At 47.6% G+C, this 21392-nt stretch overlaps 3 protein-coding genes and 1 pseudogene across 3 annotated transcripts; 2 read left to right on the top strand and 2 right to left on the bottom strand.

The window, feature by feature from the left end:
- Window positions 1-4070: 4070 nt before the first annotated feature.
- Window positions 4071-5029, bottom strand: LOC105479292 (histone H2B type 2-E-like; annotated as a pseudogene).
- Window positions 4946-5790, top strand: LOC139360228 (H2A clustered histone 19). Its single transcript, XM_071086395.1, has one exon. It carries the CDS (start codon window positions 5270-5272, stop codon window positions 5660-5662), a length of 393 nt encoding a protein of 130 aa, XP_070942496.1. The 5' UTR covers window positions 4946-5269; the 3' UTR covers window positions 5663-5790.
- Window positions 5791-5925: 135 nt separating this feature from the next.
- Window positions 5926-8365, top strand: LOC139360226 (histone H3). Its single transcript, XM_071086382.1, has one exon. The coding sequence runs from the start codon at window positions 6765-6767 to the stop codon at window positions 7173-7175; it is 411 nt and encodes a 136-aa protein (XP_070942483.1). The 5' UTR covers window positions 5926-6764; the 3' UTR covers window positions 7176-8365.
- A 5435-nt stretch (window positions 8366-13800) lies between these two features.
- LOC139360231 (H4 clustered histone 15) lies at window positions 13801-14423 on the bottom strand. The gene has a single exon (XM_071086399.1). The coding sequence runs from the start codon at window positions 14377-14379 to the stop codon at window positions 14068-14070; it is 312 nt and encodes a 103-aa protein (XP_070942500.1). The 5' UTR covers window positions 14380-14423; the 3' UTR covers window positions 13801-14067.
- Window positions 14424-21392: the final 6969 nt, after the last annotated feature.

Below are 21392 nucleotides of genomic sequence, written 5' to 3'. Positions count from 1 at the left end.
GCAGGTTAGTTGCGGAGATATTTTAAATGAAATTGATTTAGTATAGGCTGACTAAAAGAGAAATCAAGGATTAATTGTAGGTTTTTACACTGAGCACTTGAAAAGAGCTACTATTTGCTGATAGGAGGGAGGAGTAGTCTTGGAGGAAGGAAACCAAGAATACTGTTGAACAAAATGTTGAAGACCTCCTGGTAAGTATCGAAGTATAAATATCACAGGAAGTCAGAAATGAGAATCTGGAGTTTAGGAAAGAAGGGGATTAGGTTTGTAAGATCTCATATCAGTCTGATTCTTATTCTTTTGTAGATAATCTACCCTTTCTGTAAATATTTAGAAATCATGTCGTCTGTGTGTATACACACACACACACACACACACACACACTTCCCCCCTGCCCCCAGGACTGCTTCAGCTTTCATCTCAGTATTTGACTGAAACCTTCTATTCAACTTCAGTTTCAGCCTTAGAATAACGAGATGTCTATGTCAATGTCATTTGGGGCATCTCTGGTCTTGTGCAATCACAAAAGTCACCATTACCACTACACAGTATGTATTATGACCAATGGATATCATTCAGAGTTCTAGTTTACATATGCTATTATCAAACGTATATAATAAAGCTTTTAATATAACTTGGGGGTGAAATTAGTAAAATATCAATTTACATAAATTAATTTTATTGTAAAAATAAAATACATTAATGTATGAGTTTCTGTACTGTCTTTGATTACAGTTTTTAAAGTATTTCCCATTTTTTTATTTTGAAAATTTTAAACCTACAGAAAAGTTGGAAAAAAAAGTACAAAGAACAACCATAGTCCCTTCACCTGGATTCACCAATTATTATGATTTCGCTGCATTTGCCTTATCTTTGTCTTCTCAGGTACACACAGCCCCTGACCCATCTGGAAAATAAACTGCAAATATGTTGGCACTTCTCCGTAAATACGGTGGCATGTCTCTTAAAAATAGGATATTCTCCTAAATAGCTACAATAACATTATTATACCTAACAAATTTAATGCTGATTCAGTATTAATATGCAATCCATATTCAGATTTCTCCAATTATTGAAAAAACTCTGTATAGCTGTTGTATTAGTTTCCTGTGGCTGCTGCAACAAATTACTACAAACTTAATGGTTTTAAAACAACAGTCATTTATTCTCTTACAGTTTTGGGGGTCTGAAGTACAAAATCAATTTTACTCAGTAGAAATCAAGGCTGCACTCCCTCCAGAGGCCTTAAGGGGGAGGGTCTATTTCCATGCCTTTTCCAGCTTCTAGAGGTTTATTTCTGGTTTATGGTCCCTTCTGTCTTCAAAGCAAGTAGCCTGTTAATCTTCAAATCTCTCTCTGCTTCTACACTTGACTTTCTTGCCTCTCCTATACGGACTGTGGTGATTACATTTGGGGCCTACCTGGATAATCTGGCATAATCTCTCAATCTCAGAATTACATCTGCAAAATCTCCTTGGCTATATAAGGTAATACTCAGGCTCTAGGGATTAGGATATGGACATATTTGGGAGCCACATTTAGCCTGCCACAGCCATTGACTAATGTTATGGGTTGAGTTGTGTCCCCCCGAAAGATATGTTGAAGTCTAACCCCTAGTTCCTTAGAATTTTGCCTTCTTTGGAAATAGGGTCTTTGCAGATGTAACCAAGTTAAAATGAGGTCGTTAGGGTGGGCCCTAATCCAGTATGACTGATACCCTTATAAGAAGACATGGAGACGGCTGGGTGCGGTGGCTCACGTCTGTAATCTCAGCACTTTGGGAGGCCAAGGCCAGCCTGACCAACATGATGAAACTCCATCTCTACCAAAAATACCAAATTAGCCGGGCGTGCTGATGCACGCATGTAATTCCAGCTACTCAGGAGGCTGAGGCAGGGAAATTGCTTGAACCCCGGGGGGCAGAGGTTGCAGTGAGCCAAGATCATGCCATTGCACTCCAGCCTGGGCAACAAGAGAGAAACTCCATCTAAAAAAAGAAAGAAAGAAAACATGGAGACATACATGAAAAGACTGAGGTAGAGATTACAGTTATGCTGCCACAAACCAAAAAACACATGGGGCTACCAGACACTGAAAGACAAGAGTCTTCCCCTAGTGGGTTTGGAGAGAGCATGGCCCTACCAACACTTTGATTTCAAACTTCTGGCCTCTAAAACCATGAAAGAATAAGTTTCTGTTGTTTTACGCCATACAATTTATGGTACTTTGACAGCCCCAGGAAATTAATACAACTACTAAAATTTTTTGATTTAATTTAAAAATTTTAAATAACATTTCACATCTAAAAAAAAAAAAACCCTGGACATTCTTCCTGTGATGGTAATACTAGTCTTTAGCCTTAGTCAAGTATTGATTTTCAACATTTGGACATTTGTTCCAAATATGTAATAGGAGCAACTCTGTCCTAATAGACCCCATTTGACTTCTTTGAGACCTTTCACGAAAGATCTTTCCTTGTATCTAGGAAATTATTTATTATTCCTGAAATATTTCAAGATTCAAACTGGTATAAACAAATACGTCAGACAAATTGGCTTAACTGTAAGTCCAAAGGTACAGCAGGGATCCAAGGTTGGCTGAACTCCATGAGTGGCTCAGTTCTCTGATTCTCCCACACTGTGCCCTCCTCTGCATTTTCTCTATAATCATTCTTGCCTTCATACCTAAAGACAGTTCATCCTGCTGCTGCCTCTTGAAAGTAAATAAGCTGCTTTCCCAAAAGATAATAGCATGCTACACTCCCCTGCTGAGTTAGTTGTTAACTCAGTTCACTTCCTGAAATGTTAAATGCCAATTAGTTTGATCTAGATTCCTGAACTAATCACAGTAAGAAGCAGGTTGAGACAACAAACAAATCAGGCCAACCCTAAGAACTGTGGGCAAAATGCGTTTCTGGGAAACACATGTGGCAGCACTGTAACAGAAACAGAATTATAAAAACAAATACTACCTAGTCAGTAACATACATTATAGGACTATGAACTACTCAGTTATACCTCATGACAAACACATGAGTAATAAAGTCTAGAAAAATACTTTAAGGTGATCTCCATCATTCCCATTGCTGTGTTCACAGTTCACAGGTAGATCTTAAAGACAGGCTTGTGTTGTCTTTACTGAACTCTAGATCCATCTCTCCAACTGTCAGCTGCACATATCCACTTGAATAGCAAAGAGCTTCTCAAATTTCAAGTGGAACTCTGGATCTCCCTTCAGTGTCCCAATGAGTATCTTCTCCCAGTGTTCTATCCTAATAGTACCACGATCTACAGTTGCTCAAGCCAAAAATCTAGGGGTTTCACTGTTACCTAAATCCTGTTCCTCAGCCACATCTATTCTACGTCAAAGATAAAATCCAACATTTCTGTTTCCATTACCACCACTGCACTCCAACATGTTATTTATCTGGTGTTTTTCACACTTTAGCATGCATCAGCATCACCCAGAAAGCTTGTTAACACAAATAATGGAACCTGGGAATTTTCATTTTTAATAACTTCAACTAATGCAGATGCTGCTGGTCTGGAAAGACTTTAAGACTTAATCACTGCTCCAGACCACAAAACTGCAAGAGCCTCCTAATTGCTTTCCTTGCTTCTATTGTGGCCAGCCTAGGATTTATGATTCCCCAAAGCCATCAGTATAATCTTTTAAGGTTAATGAGGCTCTGTGATTCCAAATCCAGTGTTTCCAAAGCAGAGAACCTAATCAACTTCTCTTGCAAATTGGTGGTCCTTCTGTTCTTCAGGCATCCCAAACTCTGGCTTCAGAAATCATATATATTTTCTTGCCATTGTATGGAACTAATCATTAAACTGGACAAGCTTTTCCAAGTGATAATTCTTAGGGAAAAAATCACTATTTAATGGTATTGGGTAGATTTTAGGGTATCTCAAGTAGGAAGCACAGATGGTGTTAACGGTGTGAATTCCTGGTTATCAAAATCAAACTTCCATCTACCTGCTTAAGAAATTTTCACATGAACGGTGTAGGCACGTGTTTGTGAACCAACGATATAAAAACCTCAAGAAATTTCTCGATACCATATATAAAAGTTGAACTATTTATTCCCTTCTAAGTACACATCTGAGAGCATACAACGTATTTAATCTCTACCTTCATTTTACCACTGAAGAGCAGACCCAACCTTTGTTCACACAGACAATTTGATCTTACATAAGCTTACCAAAATTAACACTGCATTTCTAACCAGGACACAATTTGCTGGGCACACATTCACGGGTACGTAGGCAGAACAAAGACAGTTTCAAGAGCAGCCCCTAAGGCAAACCCCAGCATATCTAGACCATAGTAAGATACCACTATCAATCTATGTAAGCTTACTTACAACAATGCCTATGTGAAAAGAATATAGTTCTCTGTGCTTGGTGGAGTTGCGTGCTCTCCGAAAAGCTGACGAGAAACCAAAAATATGAACTGGGACTGACAACACAGGAAAGATTCTTTCACTGAGGGGGTTAAGCAGCCCAGAAAAGAGACTTTGGAGTCAAGCAGCCGGGACTCGCTTGGAGCCGGTGTACTTGGTGACAGCCTTGCAAGTGCCCTGGGACAAGGCGTGCTTGGGCCAGCTCGCCGGGCAGCAGCAGGCGCAGGGCCGTCTGGCTCTCGCGGGACGTGATGGTGGAGCGCTTGTTGTAGTGCGCCAGGCGGGACGCCTCTCCCGCGATGCGCTCGAAGATGTCGTTGGCGAAGGAGTTCATGATGCCCATGGCCTTGGACGAGATGCCGGTGTCGGGGTGGACCTGCTTCTGCACCTTGTACATGCAGATGGAGTAGCTCTCCTTGCGACTGCGCTTGCGCTTCTTGCCGTCTTTCTTCTGGGCTTTGGTGACGGCTTTCTTGGCGCCCTTCTTGGGAGCCGGCGCGGACTTTGCAGGTTCAGGCACGGCCAGACCCAAGACCGACTCTCACCCGCCGAGAACGCAGGCAGAACCTTGGTCTCGGGCTCTACCGGAAACGACTGTGCACTTACAGAGGCCGTGCGCATGACGCTGCGTTGCGGTTCGCGAGTTTTTCGCGGCGCCCAATGCGAGAGAGACGAGATTATGTAAATGAGTGGATTCTGGCTGAGCTATCCTATTGGCTATCGGGACAAAATTTGCTTGAGCCAATCAAAGTGCTCCGTGGACAATCGCCGTTCTGTCTATAAAAGGGTGAAGCGGCGGCGTTTTCGGTGACTTTTCCGGTCGCCAGGCAGGAGTTTCACTCGGTGACTACTATCGCTGTCATGTCTGGTCGTGGCAAGCAAGGAGGCAAGGCCCGCGCCAAGGCCAAGTCGCGCTCGTCCCGCGCTGGCCTCCAGTTCCCGGTAGGGCGAGTGCACCGCTTGCTGCGCAAAGGCAACTACGCGGAGCGGGTGGGGGCCGGCGCGCCAGTCTACATGGCGGCGGTCCTCGAGTACCTGACCGCCGAGATCCTGGAGCTGGCGGGCAACGCGGCTCGGGACAACAAGAAGACGCGCATCATCCCTCGTCACCTCCAGCTGGCCATCCGCAACGACGAGGAACTGAACAAGCTGCTGGGCAAAGTCACCATCGCCCAGGGCGGCGTCCTGCCTAACATCCAGGCCGTGCTGCTCCCTAAGAAGACGGAGAGTCACCACAAGGCAAAGGGCAAGTGAGGCTGACGTCCGGCCCAAGTGGGCCCAGCCCGGCCCGCGTCTCGAAGGGGCACCTGTGAACTCAAAAGGCTCTTTTCAGAGCCACCCACGTTTTCAAATAAAAGAGTTGCTAATGCCGGCTCCTCTCAGTCCAGCGTTTCTCAGTAGTAAACGGCGAACCTGCAGCGGACGGGACGGAACGGGTGTGTGTGTGTGTGTGTGTGTGTGTGCGCGCGCGCGTGTGTGCCGTCTTGCATCTGGAGCACGTAACTGCCTTGGGTCATCGATGAGTGGGTCCCCACTCCTAGGACTTCCCAGCGCAGGTGGAGGCACCAAACATCCTGGGTGCCGCCACGGTCCACTCCACACAGTCACAAACACCAGCGCCGCGGGCAGTACCCAAGGCGCTTAAAGTGTTGCGCCCGGAGCGCGCGCTTCCCCAGTGGTTTCCGCAGACCATGGCCGGGCACTTAGACCTAGCCTAACACTAGCGGGACGTGCTCCTTGCCCCCACCCCCGATGGGGAGGACCCTGAGCGGGTAGTGCTCGCCAGTGTGGCGGAGCTGGGTCTTGGCTTCACGGAGCTGACTTCAGTCTTAGTTTCTGTTTTGTTTCCCAAAGCGCCTTGGCGGCGGAGAGTAAGGGTCTCGGAGGCGGAATCTGGGGGCGGGCACCTCTCCCACCCAAAAGGTACCCGACAGGCGAAAAACGATCCGCCAAGTAGCAACTGGAGGCTGGGGGCAAATGGAAGAATGAGGTTCCATGCCGGAGCCGCTGGGCGCAACAAGAAAGGAAGCGAAGGGCGGACAGGGAACAATCTGACAAAACTGCAACGGAAAACGACTTTCACCCTGAAGGAAAGGGGGAAAAACAAGCTTGCAAAACTTGGCCAACTGGAAAGTAGAAAGTGAGGCGGGTGGGCGGGATTAGGGAGGACTCTGCCCAAGCCAACCGGTGACTTTAGGACGGGTGACGTCACAGCCAATGGACAGCCAGCGCGGGATTTTCAATTCTTGTTCCGCCCAATCGGGAAAAGACTGTGCTTATAAAGACGGCTGCCGCGGGGCCAGCAGCTCGTTTCTCTCCCCGCCGCTGCGCTGGTAAGCTTGTGTTTTGGTTCGCTATGGCCCGTACTAAGCAGACTGCCCGCAAGTCGACCGGCGGCAAGGCCCCGAGGAAGCAGCTGGCCACCAAGGCGGCCCGCAAGAGCGCGCCGGCCACGGGCGGGGTGAAGAAGCCGCACCGCTACCGGCCCGGCACCGTGGCCCTGCGGGAGATCCGGCGCTACCAGAAGTCCACGGAGCTGCTGATCCGCAAGCTGCCCTTCCAGCGGCTGGTACGCGAGATCGCGCAGGACTTTAAGACGGACCTGCGCTTCCAGAGTTCTGCCGTGATGGCGCTGCAGGAGGCCAGCGAGGCCTACCTGGTGGGGCTGTTCGAAGACACGAACCTGTGCGCCATCCACGCCAAGCGCGTGACCATCATGCCCAAGGACATCCAGCTGGCCCGCCGCATCCGTGGTGAGCGGGCTTAAGGAGTGCGCGTTCGGTCGGAGGTTCCATCGTATCCAAAAGGCTCTTTTCAGAGCCACCCACATCAGCACTTGGAAGAAGCTGTACCGCTTGCCCTCCGTGCTCCCCCTCCGGCATTAGAGCGGGGAAGGCACTTCCGCTTGGGCTCCCAACAAAACACGGGGCCGGTTGACAAGTCAGGTCCCCTGCTGCGGTGCCATCTTGAGCTCTGCCGACTTCGGCCAGTTGGCCTATCCGGACTGGCCGGGCTGCGGCCGCTTTCCTTGGCGCCGGCTTGGGGGCTGTGACGGTCCGGCTCTTCCTGCGCGTGACCGGGGCCCTGCGTGGCGAGGGGAGGCAGGGCAGGAGGGACGGGGCGTCGGTCCCGAGGCCAGGGGTCACCAGGCGGACGCTCAGGGCTCGCGGTCCTGAGAGCGCCTGGCCTTTGCGGAAGTGGAGGGCCACACGCCCGTGCTTCGCGCCCAAACCGGCCTCACCCGGCGCGGCCCTCCGGCTAGCGAGGGAAATGACCACCTCGGCCTCGCCGGGGTTCTGCGGGCAAACGTGGGGAGAACTGCGCTGGGGCTGCCGGTCGGGCCCACGCCACCTCCACCAGCACAGTGGTAACCCCCACATCCTGCCCCTAAGCCAAAATTCCCGGGGTCACGGGGTGTGGGCGGAATTTTGTGAATCTGGGCTTAATCGAGCTGTTCCCTGTCCATGTCCACAGGAGACTCACTCTATTCCAATGAGGGCACTCGGTCCTCTTAGAAGCTGCATGGTGTGTCTGGATTTTCTGTCCAGACTCAGTAGTTCCTTTACATTGTTTTCGTCGGACACGTGGGCAGACGCTGGTCCCCGAGGTCAGATCCTTGGGAAGACAGTAGATCAAACAGGCAGAACGTGGGCCTCCGTTTGGGCAAATGAAGTTCCTCACCTTAGGAAATCGTGACAGGAGGCCTCAGAGGCGATCTCTATAGTCTCTGGGAGCTGGGAAGTCCAAGGCCTCTTAGTGGGAAAGTGAGGCCGGGTCTTGCAGAGCCCACTCTACACAGGGCCAGATACAAATGGCCGTAGAGGTCTTAGGTAACACCTTCTCGGTCATTTAGTTGCACCTCAAAGAAGCCAGGGCTTTGGTTTTCTGTTTGTTTCATCACAGTTGACAGGTTAAAAGCATTCACCGCAGAGATCTGTGAGAATTAAGAGGGGAGAAGGGAAAATGGAATAAAACTTCGTTTTGTAAAGCTGCCATTTTGCCTTTCCTGAGGCGTGTTAAGTGAGGAGAGCAGTGTAGGTGAGCCCTGCTGGGGACTGCCACATGTTTCTGCTCCAGGGTCACAGCAATTTCTAGAGCATGCCTCTGGGTCTCTGCGGAGACCCTCATAACCTGCTTAGGCCCACAGTGCATGGGCGGTATTCTGACTTCAAAAACTAGTGACCTTCAGAGGTGGGCAGGTCACCCACCATCTCTGCACCCAGCTTCTCGGGTCCAGTAGTGACTGAGCAGAGACCGGAAGCTGCGGATGTTGGTGTCAGACATCTAGGTCCTCTGACTGCCCCCCCACCCCGCACCCCAGATCACACTCCTTTCACTCACCAGTCTGGGCACCTCTAAACTCCAGGAGGTCTCCCCGGCTGAATCTCAAAGGAAAATTTCGTGGCTTTTTTTTTATATCCAGTCAGGAGTAGAATTCATTACATCTTGTGGTCCTGGCACTGTGAAGGCCTGCACTCACAGGAATCTGTCAGTCTTCGTATTTGTTTGCGAGACCAGCATAAGCTGAATTCATCAATACAAGATAACATTCTAAAATGCTAAGTTTTAACATTTAATCATTCCCTGTACTTAAATCATTGTCTCCCCTCAGGTGACAGTTAAAGGATAATTAAGGATACGGTAAAGAAATACTCTTCCTCTGGCTGGGCACTGTGGCTCACAGCTGTTAATCCCGGCACTTTGGGAGGCGGAGGCGGGCGGATTGCTTGAAGTCAAAGTTCCAGACCAGCTTGGGAAACATAGCAAGACCCTGTCTCTACAACAACAACAGAAAAAAGAAAAAGAAAAAAGAAATACCTAGCCGGGAGTGGTGCCATTTGCCTGTGGTCCCAGCTACTAGGGTGGCTGAGGTGGGAGAATCACTTATGCCCGGGAGGCAGAGACTGCTGTGAGCTGAGATTGTGCCACTGCACTCCAGTGTGGGTGACAAGATAGTGAGACCCTGTCTCAAACCCACCTCTTCCTCTAATAACTAGCTTCTACGTGGCTACCTTGGTTGCCAGTAAGCCCACTCTGAATCTGTGGCTTTTATGAAGTGAAAAACGTGCTTTGTTCACATTTAATTCTGCCTTAGGCAGGCTAGTGGGGGACAGGTGTGTGTGTGTGTGTGTGTGTGTGTGTGTTTGGAGGGGAACTACATGGTAAGAGACATGGCCATGTTTACACTGCTTTTTCTTCCTTAGAAGAGGACTTGTCCACTCTCCTGGTCACCCTTATCCTTCTCTAGGTCCGCATCTCAGTCTTCTCATGTCTTTCTCTTCCCCGTCAATATTCCTGGTTTCCCCCGTGCTGGCCTTGGCCATCTTCTTTTCTCCGTGCAACTCAAGTGAGATTGACTCCCTGCTTTCCATATTTCTGTCCCTTAGCTAAGTGCTCCCAAATTGGTATCTTCTGCTGAGACCCTATCCTGAGCGCTACACATTTTGTGTGTGTGTGTGTGTGTGTGTGTGTGTGTGTGTGAAACAGGGTCTCGCTCGTCTAGGCTGGAGTGCAGTAGCACAATCAAAGATCACTGCAACCTTGGACTCCTGGGTTCAGGGGTCCTCCCACCTCAGCCATCTGAGTAACTGGGACTACAGGCACACACCACCAGGCCCGGCTAATTTTTTTTATTTTTTGTAGAGTCAGGGTCTCACTGCATTGCCCAGGCTGGTCTCGAAATCCTGGGCTCAAGCCATCCTCCCACCTTGGACTCCCAAAGTGCTGGGATTATAGACGTGGGCCACTGTGCCTGGCTACACCAATGTTTCTAACTGCCTGGTAGATAGGTCCTTCTGGATGGATACTAGGCACTTCAAACCCAGCTTATTTCCAAAACCACATGCATCATCTTGCTTTCCAAACCGATTTGTTTCTTTCCACATTCCCCATCTTCCTGGAAGACACCTTCATTACCCCCATCTGTTCTGAGTCAGGTGTCCCTTCCTCTTGCCCTCTGTGCAAATCTCATGAGTTCCAAATGTTACTAAATCTACCTTCTGACTTTCAATTGTATCACCTTTTCTCCGTCCACCCATGACCATGCCTTAACTGAAGCTCTCGCCAGCTCTGGTCTAGTAGATTACATAGTCAGGATAGTCTTTCTGCCCTGCCACACTGAGCTTCCATTCTGTACGAGAGATATCTTTTTCTTTCTTTTTTTTTTTTTGAGACGGAGTCCCGCTCTGTCGCCCTGGCTGGAGTGCAGAGGCACCATCTCGGCTCACTCCAACCACCGTCTCCCGGGTTCATGCGATTCTCCTGCCTCGGCCTCTGGAGTAGCTGGGACTACAGGTGCGTGTCACCACGCTCAGCTGATTTTTATATTTTTAGTAGAGACGGGGTTTCACCATGTTGGCCAGGATGGTCTCAATCTCTTGACCTCGTCATCTGCCTGTCTTGGCCTCCCAAAGTGCTGGGATTACAGGCATGAGCCACAGTGCCCGGCTCCCTTGCTCTTCTTTGCCCTCATCTCTTTGGGCCCTCCTCCTTGCCTCTGCCCTCTCCTATCTTAATACCCCTTCCCTTCCTTAACCTCTCAGCATTAGGCTGGCAACATTTCTCAGGGTGAGGATTTGTCTTTGTTTATTTCCGTAGTAGCCGTACCCAAGCAATGCCTGGTCACCATAAGTAGAGTTAAATCGTCTCTCAAAAAAACAAAACAAAAAACGAACTACATTGAGTGGGAAAGGCAATACATATATCAACTTTGGTTTCGGTATCACTTCATGGCGTCATTCTTCTTTCACGTATAACTTTTCATTTGATCCTTAAAATAATCCTGTGAAAAAGGCAGGAATTCTCAGTAATTGGCCGGGCATGGTGGCTCACACCTGTAATCCCAGCACTTTGGGAGGCTGAGAGGGGTGGATCCCCTGAGGTCAGGAGTTCAAGACCAGCCTGGCCAACACGGTGAAACCCGGTCTCTACTAAAAATACACAAATTAGCTGGACTTCAAACTAAAGCAAATTTTAACATTTGGGTGAACATCTGGGCAACATATATTCAGGTTTTAAATATTTTTGCATTAAAACAAAAACTGTTTAAAAAAAAAAAGAGGACAGGCGCGGTGGCTCACTCCTGTAATCCCAGCATTTTGGGAGGCCGAGGAGGGCGGGTCACCTAAAGTCAGGAGTTCGAGACCAGCCTGGCCAACATGGCAAAACCTCCATCTCTACTAAAAATACAAAAATTAGCCCGGCGTGGTGGTGGGCACCTGTGGTCCCAGCTACTCGGGAGGCTGAGGCAGGAGAATCACTTGAACCCGGGAGGTAGAGGTTGCGGTCAGCCAAGATCGTGCCACTGCATTCCAGCCTGCGTGACAGATCAAGACTCCATCTCATAAAAAGAAAGAGGAAGGAAGGAAGGAAGGGAAAGAAAGAAAGGAAAGCAAGGAAGAAGGAAGGAAAGAAAAAGAAAGAAAAGAAAAAGAAAGAGAGAAAGAAAGAGAAAGAAAGAAAAAAAAGAAGAAAGAAAGAAAGAGAGAGAGAGAGAAAGAAATGCTGTTACCTAAGTCAGTGGCTTTCAACCTTTAATGTGTATCAGAATCACCGGGAGGGCTTTTTTAAAGCACAGATTACTATGTCTCACCCCTCAGTTTCTTCAGTTTCTCATTCAATAGGTCTGGGGTGGGGCCCAAGACTTTATCCCGGGTGATCAGTGCTGCTAGATGAGAGGCTACATTTTGAGAACAACTAATTCAGACAATGGACGTGTTTTCTCCCCCACTCCCTTTCTTTCTTTATCTTCAAATTTTTGATATCTCCTTCTTTAGTGGATCTTGGTGAGGATCAGATAGATCCATCAGCATTGCCTTTAAAATTAAAAAAAAATCAGTGATACTTGAAATAGCAATGCTGAAAATCGCAGGTCAGATTCAAAAGGGAAAAGGAAACATCTTGAGCATTACAACCTCTATTTCTTACCTGGACATCTTCACAAATGTTATTCTTGCCACTTCCTCCCTGCCCTCAACCCTTTTACTCTGTATCTCAGTAGGATGCCAATCATTCTGCCCTTTATTCAGAGTCCGACACAAGCCCCAACGTCCATAGCCAAGTTTTCCTTGGTTTCCCAGCAGCCAGTGACTCCTGTAACATTAGGATTCCTATAGTAGTTATTGTCTACATTTCTCAGCATATTGAATATGTACTGCCTCTTACTGTTGGACTGTTTATTCTTAAATGTGTACAGGTATGGATTTATGTCGTCTATATATTATGCATTTATTGTCTTCTCCGTTCTGATGGTAAGCTCCTGGAGGGCAAGTCTTGCATCCACCGCTTTGCTGGCAGCCCCATTGGTAAGCTCCCGGAAGGCAAGTCTCACACCAGTGCTTTGCCGGCAACCTGATTGCTAAGTACCGTGTTTTAAGCTTAGTTCAGTCTCAAGTGTTTGATGCTGATGAGAGCAGCCACATCTGAAAACCAATAAAGCAACTGCTGGTTTATCCTTTGGGAGCTGACAGAATTTCTTCTTCCAAATACATACACAGTAAAATCATAAGCCTAGAATGTTAAAAAAAAAAAAAAAAAAAAAAAAAAAAAAGAAACTTATGGGATATGCAATGGCTGCAAAACTGTAAGGATTAGAAATGTGAACCCACATTTTAATCCAAATGAGAGCAATTTAGAGGTGGTAGTGTAAAGAATAGCTTGCTTTAACAGATGCCATGCTGATACAGAATTGGCTTTTGCCTTGTCAAAATTAAATTGTGCTTTCTGTATTGATGGTGGGCACGTTTCTGCACGTCTCTCATTCTAAGCTACAACAGGCCCTAAGAAGTAGAAGTCACATACCTGAATTAGTTGTGAAGTTGCTTTCAGATCATATCGTTGGTTCACTCTTATAGAAGGATCACATTAAAATGTCTCTGCATTTGTATCCTTGCAATGCCACAACTGAAAGACAGTTATCTCATAGGTCCTTGATTAAATTAGGAGCCTTTTTACTGAACACAAGAAATGATACTTTTCAGGCACTGGGCAGATAGCTTGCTAGAAATTCATTTTTTTAACTGTACTAAGATTGAGCTGAGTGCGTGGCTGAAGATACCACATAACATGGACCCTTACTAAGGGATCTAGTCCACCCGCTTGTTATGTAGAGGGTAAAATGAAGCCCAGAACAGTCAATCGCGAAATCTAAGCCGATCAGGTGGGAAAGCCGGCATCTATAGAATGAAGATCTAAGGCTGCTTCTCCCACTTTGCCTGAGCAAATATAGGGAGATTACATAGCAAGGCACGTGTAAATTGCCAGTGCCTATTTCTCAGAACCAGATCTGGTGATCGCAAAGACGTGCCCCTCTAGGTGTGCCTATATACTGCTCCAGAAGAGCAAGCCGAGAAAGTAGTGGTCAAACCTAGAGCACATTCAACCTTTCATATCGATAAAGGCAAAAAAAAAAAAAAAAAGCCCAAGTAAGTGAAAAAGCCGCTTTCGGTCAACGACTTAAGTCTTTACGGCTGTGAGCGCCATGGGCCACACAGTAGCTTTCCGTTAACTTCAGATCCGACTGTCGCCCCACTGCCAAAGTTACCTTCCAACATCGTTACTGTTGCACTTTATGCAGTCAAGTGTCCAGCTCCTCAGATGAGCGAGTGGTCGGCCCTAAAAAGGGCCTTTGGGATCGAAACGTGCAAAGCTGGAGCGGCGGCCTAGCCTCCGAAGCCGTACAGTGTGCGCCCCTGGCGCTTGAGCGCGTACACCACATCCATGGCTGTGACGGTCTTGCGCTTGGCGTGCTCGGTGTAGGTGACTGCGTCCCGAATCACGTTCTCCAGGAACACCTTCAGCACACCGCGGGTCTCCTCGTAAATGAGGCCAGAGATCCGCTTAACGCCGCCACGCCGAGCTAGACGCCGAATGGCAGGCTTGGTGATGCCCTGAATGTTGTCTCTCAGGACCTTGCGGTGGCGCTTAGCGCCCCCTTTGCCTAAGCCTTTTCCACCCTTTCCCCTGCCAGACATGACTGCTACAGCCCGAAAGACAGCTTCTGTCAGGGCAAGCACGGTCTTCCCCTGATATACAAGAGTATCGGACCAGATTGAAAACCGAAAGCGCGCCGGCGGGAAGCTTTCTCAATTGTCCCCGCCCTCTCGACATTTCGTCATTTCTTTTCTGTTCTCCTCTCCCTCCTCCTCCACTCTGCTCAGGTCCCTCCCACCCTCTTCCCCGCCCGCCGCGCCCCGCTACGCCATAGTCCCCGGGAGAATTCACATCCCAACCCAGGGCTTCCGGATTCTGCGGTGGCTTTGGCCTGTGTCTGGTCTGAGGACGCCCGAAAGGCACTGCGCTGAGGCTAAGGGAAAGTTCTTCTGGAGGGAGCCTCAGGTAGAGCAAATGGAGGCCAGAGGCGGGCAGGAGCGCGCCAGCGCAGGATTTAATCCCGACGAGCGGATTCAGAGCCGTCCTTATATAAAGCCTCAGGAAGCGCCGTTCCGACGATGAGGCCAGCACGCGAGAGGCGACCTCAAGAGCGGCGGCGCCAGGGATCTGTGCGCCAAGGGAGGACGGGAGGGAGCAGGTTCGCCATAATTCCTGACTCTAGGCTCTGTTTTGTTGGACCGAGCCACTCTATTTTAGCTCACGCAGGAGAATTCTGGCCCTGGGAAAATTGATCTCAGCATGCTGCCAAGCTTTCTCATGGAGGTCAGCGAATCCCAACACACTGTCGGTCAAAGCAGTGCTGGAAGAAACAAAACAGTTCTCCCTCGGTAGAACTGAGGGGGATTGGTCCAGGGCTCCTGCCGATACCAAAATCCTGGTTGCTCAAGTCTCTCATAGAAAATGGCGTAGTATTTGCACATAGCTATGCACATCCTCCCGTGTACTTTAAATGGTCTCTAAATTACTTTGTAACACCTAATCCAATGTAAATGCTATGTAAGTAATTGTTATACTGTTTTTATTTTTACTAGCTTTTGTTGTATTTTTTTTTAAATTCATTTGTTTGATATTTCGATCTTGGGGAACCCGCGTATATGGAGGGCCTGCTACACAGAGAAAACTGAGGGATATTCTGTGCATCCGTTTCTACGGATCCTCTAAATCGGCCTTTGTTTTCAGCCAGGATTTAGTGCCCAACTGTGTCCTCTGGAGGCCCCACATGGAGCTAGCAAAGTTTGCTGCATCGGGTTTTGCAAGAGGACTATCTGCTCCATACTGAGAGTAATTACCACAAACTGCCCTATGAAATTGGTTGGGGTTCTTACTGTTAGCATGTTTATTACTTTATCAGGGCTCTCTGTAGGAGAGTCTGTGAGAAAATGTTCTGGTTTCTGCTGAAAGAATCGTGTTTTGTTGGGGTTTTTTCCCCGGAAAAATATTATTTTTAAAAACTCTTCTGTGCCCTGTTTAATCTCTCCCTTGGATCCACCTCCTGTGTGCTCATAAATCGTAAATCTGTATTCAGACTTCTAGACTCGAAACACGTAGATCCACCTCGTGGTTCTTCAGTCATTTTAAGCTCAAAACTCAAAATCTCCCGAAATCAAAATGTTGACACTTATAATCTCCAGGGTGTGACTCACGGGGGATGAGGGGAGCACTTCTCTCCCTCCCCGCATAAAGCTGGTTCTCCTGTCTGCTCATTGAACGGTTCCACTACCCATCACAGCATCTACATGCCTAAACCAACACCCCAGCATTGGCATCAGATATCTTCCTCTCCCTTGGCTGCTTCAGGACAGAGAAGAAACATGCTTGCCCTTTTCTGACTCTTTAGTATCTCTCGCCAAATCTATCACATTATTTTACATCTCTTTACATCTTAGTACTCCCCCCATCTTGGCTGTGTGTTCCTTACTGGCAGTGATTTTTGTTCATTCATTTTTGTAAACTGACACTTAGTTCAGTGTCCAATATAAGCTCAATAATAGTTAATAAAAGGAAAAGTTCCTGCATCTGATTGCTTTTAAACACTGTTAGAAAAGACATAACCAAATTGCAGCTTGATAAAACCACCACAAAACAAGGCTGAGAGAAGTGGTGATTTCTGGTGTCAGCGGGCACAGGACCCTGGGGCAGAATCAGAGATACGGGGTCTATTCAGTTCCCTTTTTAAGGGGATCAGGACATGCTACCTCCAAATGTGCCAGTTTCGACTTAAGAATTATTTTCAGCTGAAATAAACAGCTAAAATCCCTTACCTGTTTAATAGCAGATCCTCCTCGCAAGTCTCAAATTTTTAACTCAGTTGTCATAAATCTTCTTCAGGACTAGAAGCAAATCTAATCTCAGAGATGAGAAGTAGTCATCACACCCAAATAGACATTGTCACAAGACTCGAATCTTCCATCTATTCTAAGGGACCATTTATCTTTTCAAAAGTCATTTGGTTTTCCATATGTCCTTTATTCCTCCTCCTCTTCCCCTGCTGTTAGGTAGATCCCAAATTCTAACCACCCCTTTGAGTTACTCATCTCAGAGTGCTCCTATGTATACACCTTTTTTTTTTTTTTTTTTTTTTTTTTTGATTCAGAGTCTTACTCTGTCACCCAGGCTGGAGTGCAGTGGTACAATCTCGGTTTAAACACCCAAGTCTGTGGTGTTTTGTTATAGTCCCTCTAGAAACTAATACAGGATTCATGGTCTGCCAAAATCCCATTCCCTGCTCAGACCGACAATGGATGATGGGATCCTTCGTGATACGTACCCTGTGAGTTAGAAGTAGCAACTAGAGCTGTTGAGGACAATACCTTTGCACCCGGTACCTCATCCACTGAAGTTTATTTTCAAAGATATAGTCTGAAACCCTCAGAGGGTGAGTGCCTTTCCAGTGTGTCAGAGCCATTAGCAGCTGGGCAGACCGCTGAGCATGTAGATTTCTAGGTCAAGGCCCTCTCCCCAAAGAATCATACTCCCTGGTTGAACTGAACCTAAATCAGGTTTTGAACTAGACAGATGCCAACCAACTTAAAATTCGAAAGACACCCAAGACCTGTCCATGGCCCTGGGATTTGAGGACAACCTGTGCATGTCATGGCTATGGCAGTTCAGGGGTCTCTGGCTTAGTGGGAATGTCTATGTCCTAACTTCACCCTTCTCACTCTTCCACCCCCATCTGCCCCTCCTATGACAATGGAGTGCTCATTCCCCAAATTATCAGTACCGTGAAAGAGAGAAAGGAACACTGGATAGTCTAAGACCTGGTCTTGGCTTGTGTGAGACAGTGGAGGCCTCACTACTTGGTCTTTTCTGGTTTACTGTCAAAAGGTTGAAGCTGGGGCCTTGACTGCCTCCTGTTCTCTGTTCCAGGGATGCTATACAATAGAAGTTTTGGGTCTTGACCATCGAAAGGTCCCATGAATTCTCCACTCAGCTCAGCTCAGCCCCCTGCTCTCACATTGGGTGAGGAAACGATAGGCAGTGCGGACGGGCATATGCACACTCACTGAGGAAGTGCAGCCTGTCTGACCCAATCTCTCTCACCCAGCCTAGGCAGGACACTGTTTCCTTAACTATCAGCAGCTATCTTGGGGATTTCCCCACAGGGCCAGGGCAACAGAATCGGGTTCTCACTGTGACCATGGTCTGGAAGGACCATGAGGAATTCCCCAGTGCTGTCAGGGTTTCCCATACTGTCACAGACAGTTTAGTAACAGCTTTGACACCTTTTGGTAATAGGACAAAGTTAACACTCCTGCCACTATCCTGTGAAGGCCAAACTTCCTAGGCCCCATGGGAAACTTTTGGAATGTCTTCTTTGGGTTGAGAAACTGGGGCAAAGTAGAACCCAATTTTTTCACGTCAATATCAAAATGTAATCATTTCAGGTGCACAGAGTTCCGCACTTTCAGATTGGTCTTAAAAGAAAATCGGCCTGGCGCGGTGGCTCAAGCCTGGAATCCCAGCACTTTGGGAGGCCGAGACAGGCAGATCACGAGGTCAGGAGATCGAGACCATCCTGGCTAACACGGTGAAACCCCGTCTCTACTAAAAAAATACAAAAAAACTAGCCGGGCGAGGTATTGGGCACCTGTAGTCCCAGCTACTCGGGAGGCTGAGGCAGGAGAATGGCGTAAACCCGGGTGGCGGAACTTGCAGTGAGCCAAGATCCGGCCACTGCACTCCAACCTGGGCGACAGAGCGAGACTCCGTCTCAAAAAAAAAAAAAAAAAAGAAAAGAAAAGAAAATTGCCGGGCGCGGTGGCTCACGCACTTTGGGAAGCCGAGGTGGGCAGATCACCTGAGATCAGGAGTTCGAGACCAGCCTGACCAACGTGGTGAAACCCCATCTCTACTAAAAATACAAAAAAACAAACAAAAAAAAGTTAACCGGACTTGTTGGCGGGCCCCTGTAATCCCACCTACTCAGGAGGATAAGGCACGAGAATCGCTTGGACCCGGGAGGCGGACGTTGCAGTGAGCTGAGATCGCACTACTGCACTCCAAACTGGGTGACAAAAGCGATACTCCATCTCAAAACAAAAAGAAGAAAGAAAGGAAACAAAGAGAAAGAGAGAAAAAAAGAGAGAAAGAGAGAAAGAGAAGAAAGAAAGAAAGAAAGAAAAAGAAAGAAAGAAAGAAAGAAAGAAAGAGAGAGAGAGAGAGAGAGAGAGAGAGAGAGAAAGAAAGAAAGAAAGAAAGAAAGAAAGAAAGAAAGAAAGAAAGAAAGAAAGAAAGAAAGAAAGAAAGAAAGAGAAAGAAAGAAAAGAAAGAAAGAAAGAGAAGAAAATCAAGTAAAGAGCAATTCACATTCTCTTGAAAATTCTCATTACATCCAGCCTGGTTCCAGGGAAGCCCTGCCGTGAAACTGGTATTGTTACTTAGACTTAGGGTCCTTTGATCAGAGTTGAAGATGTCCTCAGCTAAGTCAGTGCTAGGAGTGGACAGAGATGAAGTGATAGATGTGACAGAATTGTAGAATGTAGATTTAATAAGATTTGGCATTTTAGGGCAGGGCGTGATGGCTCATGCCTGTAATCCCAGCACTTTGTGAGGCCAAGGTGGGCCGATCACATGAGGTCAGGAGTTCAAGACCAGCCTAGCCAACACGGTGAAACCTCCTCTCTACTGAAAATACAAAAGTTGGCCAGGCACGGTGGCTCATGCCTGTAATCCCAGCACTTTGGGAGGCTGAGGCGGGGGGGATAATGAGGTCAGGAGATGGAGACCATCCTGGCTAACACGGTGAAACCCTGTCTCTACTACAGATACAAAAAATTAGCCGGGTGTGGTGGCAGATGCTTGTAGTCCCAGCTACTCGGGAGGCTGAGGCAGGAGAATGGCGTGAGCCCGGGAGGCAGAGCCTGCAGCGAGCCCAGATGGCACCACTGCACTCCAGCCTAGGCGACAAAGCAAGACTCCGTCTCAAAAAAAAAAAAAAAAAATCAGCCAGGCGTGGTGGTGCACACCTGTAGTCCCAGCTACTCGGGAGGCTGAGGCAGGAGAATTGCTAGAACCAGGGTGGTGGAGGTTACAGTGAGCCAAGATCGTGCCACTGCACTCTAGCCTGGGCGACAGAGTGAGACTTCATCTCAGAAAAAAAAAAAAAAAAAATTGGTGATTTAGGCATTTGGAGAATGCATGCAACAAAGGAGCTTCTGGCCTGAGGAGCTATGGGGTTGATGTTAGATTTTAGTAACATGGAGAATGCAGAGAGAAGAAATTGCTTTTCTTTTTGTTTTTGGTTTTTTGAGACAGAGTCTCTCTCGGTTGCCCAGGCTGGAGTGCAGTGGAAAGATCTCTGCTCACTGCAACCTCCCCCTCTCGGGTTCAAGCGATTCTCCTGCCTCAGCCTCCCAAGTAGCTGGGATTATAGGTGCCTGACACCATGCCCAGCTAATTTTTTGTATTTTTACTAGAGACGAGGTTTCACCGTTTTGGCCGGGCTGGTCTCGAACTCCTGACCTCAAGTGAGACACACGCCTTGGCCTCCCAAAGTGCTGGAATTACAGGCATGGACCACCACACCCAGACAGAAATTGCTTTTGAAAGCAAAAAGATGCATAAAGTCCCTCCCGACATTGAAAATTGAGATTCTTGTTCTCTGTCTAGGAGAACACATCCACCAGTTGTTATTACTCTAATCAGTAAAGGGTCTCAGCTGGAGATACTTGTCAGTAAGCCGTCAGCAAATCGATAAGGAAAATGAAAGGCAGGGAATTTGATGAGATCTTCGCAGGGGTTAGGGAGAAAAGAAGAAGGCTGAGACAGGCACCCTGGGCAAGCAGGAACATTGATGGGAGTTAGTAGATTAGGAGAATACCAAGAGACAGAGGATAGCTGGAAAGGGATGAGGACCACCAGAAGAGAATATGTCCCAAGGAGGCAAAGGAGGTGTCAACAGGGTCGTATTGTGCACCAAAGTTCAGAAATAATGATTATAACTTAACATTCCTTAAGCTCAGTGACTGCTGACTGTGCTTCATATTTTACGTCTTATACATCACCACAACGATCCTGCAAGGAAGGCAGATGTTTTATCATTCTCATTTTACAGACTAGGAAGCTTTGAGTATTTTGCCCAAGTTCCCAAAACTATTAAGTGTCAGGGCCAGGGACTTTGTCCAAAGTGCGAGGTCTCCAAAGTTCAGGTGCTCGGGCAGAAAACACCCACGGAGAAGCTTGTAATGGAAGCTCAGAAAGGAAGTGACAGGAGGCATTGTGATACACACGGTTGAGGGCCTCACTGCTTCTTCTGACTTCTCTACCTTTTCAGACGGCATTCTTCTCAGGTTCTAACAAGCTTACCCTCTCCTCTGGTTTAGCAGTTCCTCCCAGATTCATTTATCCTTCCAGTTCCCTGCGAAATTCTGAGTGCCGTCAGAATGGGCATTTTGCCTTGTTCATCTCTCCAAGTCAGCATCCTGGAGCATAGTAGATGATCAGGAAATGCCTGATTGCCCTGATTCCACTGGCCTCTGAATTCTCACTCAAAAGGGCATAATACCCAGGCCCCTCCTAGGTTTCAAAGAATTCTCAGGAATTTGCAGGCCAGAAGCAATATAACCTGGACTCTGGAAGGAACTTCCTCCAG

The sequence above is a fragment of the Macaca nemestrina genome, chromosome 1, assembly GCF_043159975.1.
Source record: "Macaca nemestrina isolate mMacNem1 chromosome 1, mMacNem.hap1, whole genome shotgun sequence".
NCBI lineage: Eukaryota > Metazoa > Chordata > Mammalia > Primates > Cercopithecidae > Macaca > Macaca nemestrina.
This window is presented reverse-complemented; position numbering and strand designations above follow the sequence as displayed.

What these genes read in the sequence shown, in the direction of transcription:
- LOC139360228 (XM_071086395.1), top strand. Translation starts at nt 5,270, where the DNA reads ATGTCTGGTCGTGGCAAGCAAGGAGGCAAGGCCCGCGCCAAGGCCAAG.
- LOC139360226 (XM_071086382.1), top strand. Translation starts at nt 6,765, where the DNA reads ATGGCCCGTACTAAGCAGACTGCCCGCAAGTCGACCGGCGGCAAGGCC.
- LOC139360231 (XM_071086399.1), bottom strand. Translation starts at nt 14,379, where the DNA reads ATGTCTGGCAGGGGAAAGGGTGGAAAAGGCTTAGGCAAAGGGGGCGCT.